The following is a 9768-nucleotide window of genomic DNA, read 5'->3' on the forward strand; positions in this document are numbered from 1 at the left end:
ACAGTGCTATCATTTGTGCTTTAATGTGTAGTGCTGTAGCTGGTCAAGTGGAGAAAATCATAAGTGCTATATCACAATTAACTGGACTTGCTTGAGTTTCTTGAAGATGTTTCACCTCATCCAAGAGGCTTCTTCAGCTCTGGAGAACTTCCTCAGTTCTTCCTCAATGCCAACGATAAAGCACTTATGATCACCACGACCTGGATGACTGAGAATCTTCACCAACAAGTGGAGAAAGCTATTTTACAATCTGTCAGTGTATAAAAAAAGCCCCATAATTTTTTAAGCTGATCACATATTATGTTTTTAAAAATCTTTATCTACAAACTAAATTTGATTCTCAAATAAATTTAGCACAGGTCCTGAAAAAGCCTAAAGTTTAATTTAATAAATGTCAAACCTTAAAAGTTATTAAATAGTGTTACATTTAAATTTCTCAAGCTTAATCGCCACAAACATTTTGTGATATAACTTATCAATCTTGTAGTTTCTTTTTGTCAAAGTGAGTCAAGCTGTTCTGCATCAAAGCCCAAATATCTGACGCTACATATATTTAAACCACTGAACCTAATAACTTAAAGTCTTTTAAAGATAAGATGAGATAATCCTTTATTCATCCCACAGCGGGGAAATTTGCACTTACCACTTTTACAGTTGCCTGTTGGCAAAATGTAGATTGATCTTACTCACTGTAGTAACCATATTCCTACATAAAACCTACCTCTGCACAGAACTACATATGTGTTACCTTTATATTTAGGTGCAATGCCAAAAAAAATCTGTCTAACATGGTTAAAAATCATCTTGAAAAGCATTCATTTTAAGCGTCTGGTTATTCCTTCTGAAATGTAGTAAAGTTGAAGTATAAAGTAGCCTGACATGTTAAAGTACAACTACCTTAGAGTTATATTTAAGTACCGCTGTGTGCCTCATACAGAGAAGAGTTAGAAAAGTGTGTAAAGCATTTATTTATTAGCACCCTGTTCTTTCTGTTTCTGTATTTTCTGTGAGTAACTCAGTGATCTGATAATAAATAAGTTTTTCTTTCCTCCACAGGGAAACCGGACCGTCACACCTCAACCCTGCAAAGATTCATGTGACTGGCTCACATGAGAAGAAAATCTCCCGGGTGTTACCTTTTAGACATCAGTTGAATGGTGTTTCTATCTATATTTTTAGTTCCTCTGCCCCGAGGCTAGGCAGATTGTTGTTTTTTTGGGTTTTTTTTTGTTCTCCCCCTCGTAAATGACCCCAAATTTTCCAAACCTTGGACTGTAACAGGACTGATAATAACCCAGGTTCAAAGCCATCACTCTGCCTCACCACGCAGAGGAAACACCAACCCGCTGATTATCTAGTCTTTGCACTGTCAACAAATACAATGCAAAAAGAGACTATTGGACTGCCAGAACAGCTTTTTTGTTGTTGTTGTTGTTTTTGGTTTTTTTCTTTCTTTGACTGCATTGTTTTTTCGTCACACGCAGAAAGAAATTGGCAGGGGGGTTCTGATGAGCTGGGTGGCTGATGGGAAAGGGGAGTCAAACTAAATTAAAGACTGAAAAGAAAAAGTGAATCATACTGAGATGATTTCGACTCTACGTCTTTGGCTTATTGTATGCCGCGAAACAACAGTATATCCTTAACTTGACAAATGTTTGGCTATATTTCGTGGGGGAGAGGGAATATGGCAACAGCTGCTTCTTCAGAGACTTGAGAGCCTGAGACTGAAGTTTTTTCATTTTCCATCATCATTGTCAATTCCCATCCTCTTTGAACCCTCAGTTCTTGTTTCAGGGATGATGTCGTCATGTTATTTTTTTTTTTTTTTGCGAAGGGACCGCACACACCTCAATGGAGAATAAACACTATTCATGTTTTCTTTTCTCAGTAACACTTCTACTCCATATCATTGTGTTCATCCTTGAATGTGTCTGATGCTGGTATGAGTCCTGTTTTTCCTCACAGTGAAAGAGGTCACATCTGTCTTTACACTCAACACGGTGAAGCCACATTAGCAAGCGATGAGTTCACAGGGGCGTCGTCGTCACTGCGTTCGGCCTCTCGTTGGGGTTTTGGTGTTTTTTACTGTAAGACTGTGCTTCGTTCAGCTCGTCAAGTTTGATTGTTTTTCTGTAAACAATGTGAAATTTCACTCATGTAACTTTTTCTGCTGTAATATAGACTTTTAGCCGACTTTTCTGTGCATAAATGTTTATATTTATCCCAGCACGCAACTGTTTGGAAACTGTCACTGTTAAATAGCTTTCAGCCTTCACAGCGTTTAACATCATGTGATCAGATCATTGTTCCCTCAACGTCTTCAAGTGCGTCTTCTTCGCCCCAGCGTTGGTTGTCTTGCTGCACTTTTAATGTTTTGGTTTTTTTTGTATTCACTTGGCCTCTACTTTTTCAACATCACAAGCTTGGTTCACATCTCACATCATCCCAACATGCAGCGTGCAGCTAGACTGCCTCCAGACATCTGAGTCGCTGTCTCGGATCTTTCTCAACGATCCTACAGCAAATCTGACAGATTAAAGGTCCAGGGTGTAGGATTTAGGGGTTTTCGGTTGTGTATAATCACCTGAAAGTATGAATTGACTTTTTTTTTTGTTTCCTCAAAATGAGCTGTTTATATTTACATTTATATTTAGATAAGGCCATTCACACTTTCACGTTGGACAGCGTAGTTAGCAGCCCCTTCATGACAAGCCAAATTGCCTTGGAAAAATGCTGATTTTAAAGTGAAACTGTTTTATTCAGGGTTTTTACCAGTTTAAATCACCTGGTCTGTTTGTTTTGGAGAGGAGGAGACCTCTACGGATAATTCGTCTCCCAGTAAAAACCTCCTGAACATCTGTTGCCCAGAACAGACGAACCAAACACTGGCTCTAGATAGGGCCATTTGCGCTTTCTTTTAGGCCAGTGAAGTTAGCAGCCCCCCTGTGATGAGCCAAACCTCCTTGGAAAAACACTTATTTTTAAGATGAAACTGCTTTATTCAGTGTTTTTACCAGTTTAAATCACCAGGTGTGTTTGTACTGGAGAGGAGGAGACCTCTGCGGAAAATTCAGCTCCCAGTAAAAACCTCCTGAACATCTGGATCTTAAGTTATCAGAGAAAGAAAGTGAGCACACAGTAGCGTCTAGGGGCTGAAGAAACATGTGAAACTACTTCATTCAATGTTTTTACTGGTTTTAATCACCTGTTTTGGAGAGGAAGAGATCTCTGCAGATAATCCTGAACAATGAACACTGAAGGAATTCTAACCGGGAGAAGTTTCAGCTGGTTGCACTGTGCCATTGTCACCACTAGGTGCCACTAAATCCCACTGAATCCTACACACTGCTCCTTTAAAATCAAAATGGTAGATCAGTCTGACTCTCAGGCTGTTCGCTGACAAAAGGGCAAAAATTTCTCATGGTGCTTCGCTTGCTCGTGTGGCTTCACCCTAACACACATTCACCTCGGACAGTTAGCGTGGTTTCCTCACCGGCTAGCTCTGGATGAACTGGGCCAATGAGTCTGGTACCTCAGACAAAGTGTTTGAAATTACCTTAAAATAAAATCTCTCAGCTGTTACAAACATGAGCCAATCAGATGCAGAAAATGAACTTAAATAAAGAAGAAGGGTGAGCCGGTGAAAAGCTTGGAGCAACGTGGCGAAAACGGGTTCAATGGGACCTTGATCATGTGCACACGCACACACAGCTGAAGCAGGAAGGCTCAAAGTTCAGCTGAGAAGAAGCACGTTGCTCTGGGCTTTTCCTTTGGATCTCAAACTGGTGGTGCCACTCTGTAAATTCACTTTAAAGCTACACAAAAAGCGACAGTCATCACGGCCTGTTCTACCAGAGGACCCTCTTAGGCTTTAAATTACAGTTCTCTCGTACCTCAGGGGTTGTAAGTGAAATTCTATCCAGATGCTATTTGCATTGATTTGAGAGGGCTTCTGTTTATGGTTGGTGGGGGAGGGGAAGCACATTTTCTGCTCTGAGCTGGAGGTGCTGCTGTAGTGCTTTCATTCATACATGACAAATTGGCTCAGGAGAGGGACTTGTTAAAGGTTTAATGCCACACCGTGCTGTCATGGGTCGTGAACGGTCTTTACGTCCCTCTGACGCAGAATATTGACCATGTTGTCATTAAATTTTATTGATTTTTACACTTTTAAATGTTCCCATTGTCGTCGTTTTTTCCTCATTAAATACTGTATGTGATCCACCAGTTGATCTAACGCCCCCTGAGGTCGGATGTTTGTCGACACTCATGATCGTGAAACCGCAGCTCTTCATTTCGAGGTTCCTCGGACATTCCCAGTAAATACGTTGCCAGTTTCTCGTCCCACGGAAAGTTTGCAAGACGGTATATCTTTTTTGACATTTTTGCGCATTTTAAAGAAGAATGGCTGACATGAAAAAGCTGAATGTGGTGGTGTTTGACTTGTACTTAATCTGTAAGGGTAATCTAGGCAGCTGTGATGTTGTCATTAAAGTCGGTGGGTTTTAGTACCAGCAGACTGCATACAGTACATATAGTTTTATCAGACATTGGTTGTGACAAGTGCATTTGTTCTCTCTCTGAGAGTAGTAATGTTATCTCAGTAGTAAGCAAAGCCCAGTGAAAATCATATATACTGAAGTGTATGAAAAGCCAGAAAAGTAATGTTTGCTATCAACATATTGGAAAGTGCTTGGCTCTTGTATTTTGCAGGACTGTATTTGTTTCATGGTGAAGAGTATATTTATTGGCCAGCAGTTGTCTCAATTGGTGCCTAGTTGAACATTCTTCTGTGAAAACACAGAGACACTTGCTCGTTTGTCCTTTTCCCGACCCGCCTACTGTCACACAAAACTCCCCCCCCCCCTCCCCCACCACCTCCTCCCTCCTTCTCCTCCTTCTCCTCCTCCTCCTCCTCCACCCAGAGTACCAGTCATGGTGCTTGCAAGGATGTTTACAATGTCTTCATTTTCTTTCTGTGTGAGAAAATTCAGAACTCTTCACCCTCTCCTCCTTTCTCCCTCCCTTCAGGAGTTTGTGTAAAGTGTACATTATCATGGTTCTTTTTTATACAATACTCTGTAACTTGCCTTTGTAAATTTGGGCTGGAAAAAAATAAATCTTTTTATGAGACAATCTGTCCTGGGAACTGCTTAATGGCTTCTGGAAAAATATTCTTATAGCAGCTGCTATGTTTGTGCAGGTTTCATCTTCAACTGTGATAGTCAAGAAAATGAAGTCAGCGTCATCATGAAACATTGACTTCACTTTACAGACAATTTTATTTGACTCAAAACAAAAATATAAACGCTGCACTTTTGTTTTTGCTCCCATTTTTCACAAGTTTAAAGATCTTTAAGACTTTTTTATGCACACACAAAGCTTATTTCTCCCAAATTCTGTTGTTCACAGATCTGTTAAAATCTGAGCACTTCTCCTTTTCCAAGATAATCCATCCACCTGACAGGTGTGGCGTATCAACATGCTGATTCATCAGCATCGTTACCAAACAGGTGTTCCTTGGGACGGTCACAATAAAAGGCCTCTCTAAAATGTGCAGTTTTATCATGAAAAAGACATTTTAAACTATGGATTTCACACAACAGGGGCCACAGATCATCTTTTCAGGATTAATTTTGGTCACACAGGATTCATCCTTTCTCCAAACTGCCAGACGCCATCACAGGTGAGCACTTCCACATACAAACTGCTGTCAGGCCAAGACCCTGGTGAGGATGATGAGCATGCAGATGAGCTTCCTTCAGACAGTTGCAGAAATTCATTGGTTGTGCAAACTAAATGTTGTATCGGCTGGTCTCAGATGATCTTACAGGTACAGATGCTGGTGTGATTACACGAGGTCTGCAGCTGTGAGGCATGTACTGCCACATGCATGGAAATTACATTGGAGACAGTTTATGGTCATGAAATGAACATTAAGTTCATGGGCAACGACTGGTGGACATTCCTGCAGTCAGCATGCCAGTTAATACGCTCCCTCAAACTTTGAGACAACTGTGGCGCTTTGTTGTGTGACCAAACTGCACATTTTTAGAGTGGCCTTTTATTTTGAAGAGCCCAACACACCTGTGTGGTAATGATGGTGTTGAATCAGCATGTTGATTTGCCACACCTGTCAGCTGGATGGATTGTTTTGGAGAAGGAGAGGTGCTCACTAACATGGATTTTAACAGATCTGTGAACCAAATTTGAGAGAAATAAGCTTTCTGTCTGCATAAAAAAAAGTCTTAGATTTGTAACTTAAACTAGTGGAAAATGGGAGCAAAAATTAAAGTGTGTTGTGTTTCAATATTTTTGTTCAGTGTTAATAGAAAATAAGAGTTTTGATTAAGAATAAAGAGTTTAGCAGGCTGGTCTCGGAGTGGGTCGTGGACATCAAACTGAATTTTAACAAAAAAGTCTTAAGTGCAGGAAGTAAAAGTCCAGCATTGCTAAGTCAGAAATGCTGATGCTAGAAATCGACATCAGAGTGTGGAAACTGCACTGTGACATTTGGCCACAGGAGAGCAGTGTCTCTGAAGAGGCCCCAGGCAGCTTCAGCCGGACCAAATGTCAGATTTTATCCTGTTTTAGTGAGTTTGACTGCAGACTGACTTCTTGTACCTGAGCAGGTTTGTTTGAACACAATATGCATGTCATGTTGTTGCTGTTAAGGACACACTTTGTGCATGTTTGTGAAATTGCAGGATGTTTTCAAGGTTTAGTTTGAGTCAGTATGAAGTCGTGAGATGAAAGAAGGTAGAGCTGACAACAGCACAGCCCCCTCTCCTCAGAGATGTGTTTCTTATTGTTAGCTTCACTGTGCTGCAGAGTGTTTTCACATCCTTCTGCTGGAAGAGGAGACTTTCTCTGAGCTCACCTGAAACTCCTATGGGAGTTTTTTATTTTTCATTGTATACAAAGTCATGTTTACATTCAGTGTTTCTCACTGAAAGTTGTGTGTGTGTGTCTTTGAGGTCTGACATGTGCAGAGAATTTGAGAGGCAGATTTCTTTTTTACCTTGTTTACATCCATGTTTAGGAGCCTGCAGTCTGCCTCTCCTCTGACTCTGCTGGTGCATTGCTGCATATCTTGGCATCACACCGCCACCTGTTGATCAGTGGAACAGCAAACATAACAACTAGAGGTCAAAAGCTCCACAGGGAACCCTCAAATCAGAGTTTAACACGTGTGCATACCAGCAGGAGTTAGTTACAGCTGTCGTTCATAGGAGGGAGCAGGAGATGTCATTTTATGAATGTATTTGTGTGTGTGTGTGTGTGTGTGTGTGTGTGTGTGTGTGTGTGTGTGTGTGTGTGTGTGTGTGTGTGTGAGAGTGTGTGTGTGTTTTTCCCCAGCTCCACATATATACAGTAATTTTAAACTGAATGTCTTTATGCTTTGCACTGTTGATCAGATACATTAAGCAATTTCAAGATCACATTAAAGGTCCAGTGTGAAGGATGTAGGGGGATAGACATGGATTATAATATAACAAGTGTGTTTTCATTGGTGTATAATCACCTGAAAATAAGAATTGTTTTTGTTACCTTTTAAATAAGCCATTTTTTATGTCCATAGGGAGCGAGTTCTCGTCTACAGAGATTGCCATGTTCCTACAGTAGCTCAGAACAGACAAACCAAACACTGGCTCCAAATAAGGCCTTTCACGTTTCAATGTTGGGTACCGTTGTTAGCAGCCCCTCTGCAATGAGCAGCATCAGAGAAACACTGATTATTTTTTTTAACGTGTAACAGCTTTATTTAGTGTTTTTACTGGTTTAAATCACTGAGTGTGTTTGTTTGTCCCCTGCGAATAATTTGGCTCTCAGAAAAAACTTCCTGAACGTCTGAATCTTGATCAGAGAAAATAGATCGGCACACGTCCGCAGGTGCTGTGCTGCTGATGAGCCAAACAGTGAAGGAGAAACAGATTTCTAACTTGAAACTGCTTTATTCAGTATTTTTACTGGTTTTAATGGCACAACACACATCCTCTCCTTCAGGTTTACTTAAAATGCTCGCGTAAGTATTTAAGCTTTTCTCCTTATCTTGGTCTTCTACTTAAGGAATCCCTTAAAGTTAAAGAAGCTGCTCCTTTTGGAAAATTCTGATCGTCACTTGATCTGTTGGGCGACCACCATTGGTTGTGTATATACAGATATATCTCCTTATCTTGTTCATGTCTGGTCAAGGGCTGGTGCCCCAAATGTCACATGTGGTTAAAATTTCCAAAAGGAACAGTTTCTGGTGTGTGTACCTGTTTTTGTAGTTAAACCACTGCAGAAAAGACGAAAGGTATCACAAGCTTGAGCCCGAGCAAACAAATGGTTATCGTGGAAACTGAAGTATTTTACCACTGCCAAATCTTTCAATGCAGCAAATGACATTTTTACTTAACTAAGGCAACATTCTCATGGATTCTGTGCTACACCCTTAAAGGAAATGACCACTCTAGAATGAAAATACAGACAGTACTTACTCACCTTCATGCCGACAAGAAGTCCAGTGTAGTTTTTTAATCCACAAAACTCGTTCGGGGTATCGGAGGATAACAGCTAGCCGGATTTTTCCATACACTTTAAGTGCATGGAACCCACGTCCAAAATCATTTTGAAAGTGTAATAAAACTCCGCTACTGCATTTCAAAAACGTCAGAACGGCTAGTCCGTCGTAATCCAAGTGCCCTGAAGCCGCGGCATGCAAAATTGACTTTAAAAGACGTAATTTACTCCACTTTTATAGCATAATTTCTCACCGTGGTCAGTCAACTCGCGCGAGACTCGAACGTTCAGAGACGTTCTTGTTCTCGAGTCTCGTGAGTTGACTGACCACGGTGAGAAATGATGCTATAAAAGTGGAGTAAATTACGTCTGGATGGACAAGCCGTTCTGACGTTGTTGAAATGCATTAGCAGAGTTTTATTACATTTTCAAAATGATTTTGGACGTGGGTTCCATGCACTTCAAGTGTATGGAAAAACCCGGCTAGCTGTTATCCTCCGATACCCCGAACGAGTTTTGTGGATTAAAAAACTACACTGGACTTCTTGTCTGTATTTTCATTCTAAAGTTGTCATTTCCTTTAAGTCCCTCAGCTTAGGAAAAATTCAGTCTTAGGTGTCATACTAAAAGGCTCTAGATCTGACCTCTGTGGATAATTGAGCTCCTGGTTAAAAACCTCCTGAGCAATAGACACTGAAGGAATTCTAACCAGGAGAAGTTTCAGCTGGTTGAAATGTGCAGTGCTCACCACTAGATGGCACTAAACCCCCCTGACTCTTACACACTTGACCTTTAAGCTCTGTAAAACGTGGAGAGCATTTTTCACCAACTAATGACAATTTAAGAGAGCGAACAGTTATGATAATAGACACATAAAATCAGATGGTCATTAGGTTGTAACCCCCGCAGTGTGTTGGACCAGCTGTCACATCACTTTAACACTGTATAAACTTTATCTGCGCCTGCTGTGGCATCGACTCCCATCAGTCAGTTAGGATATTTTTAACTGCCCCTAATGCTCCTGAACTGAGAGTGCGCTCTGTGCATTAGCATAATGCAACATCAGTGACAGGGAGCGATTACGCTGGGGATGATTTTGTTGAGTGTAAATGTGAAATCTGATTATCCTCCATGCTCTCAGCTCGGCAGAGGGAGGAGGAGGAGGAGGGCCGGAGAGAGAGAGGGAGAGAGGGGGAGAGCTTCAGAGGGAAGGAGGGGTTAAGATAGCAATGTGCTGAGCCAATGGCTTTTTGCACAGAGCAG

At 41.0% G+C, this 9768-nt stretch overlaps 1 protein-coding gene across 2 annotated transcripts in view; it reads left to right on the forward strand.

Annotated features, from left to right (window-relative positions):
- The window catches only part of LOC126396394 (zinc finger protein 609-like), a 113985-nt gene extending 108865 nt beyond the window's left edge, over nucleotides 1-5120 (forward strand). For both annotated transcript variants that reach the window (XM_050054430.1, XM_050054438.1), the window contains one exon: nucleotides 1057-5120. Coding sequence is in view for 1 of the 2 variants with exons in the window: in XM_050054438.1 (XP_049910395.1) it covers nucleotides 1057-1100 (44 nt within the window). In the remaining variant the exon portion in view is untranslated. The remainder of the gene's footprint in view (nucleotides 1-1056) is intronic.
- Nucleotides 5121-9768: the final 4648 nt, after the last annotated feature.

Source organism: Epinephelus moara, chromosome 1, assembly GCF_006386435.1.
Source record: "Epinephelus moara isolate mb chromosome 1, YSFRI_EMoa_1.0, whole genome shotgun sequence".
Classification (NCBI taxonomy): Eukaryota; Metazoa; Chordata; class Actinopteri; order Perciformes; family Serranidae; genus Epinephelus; species Epinephelus moara.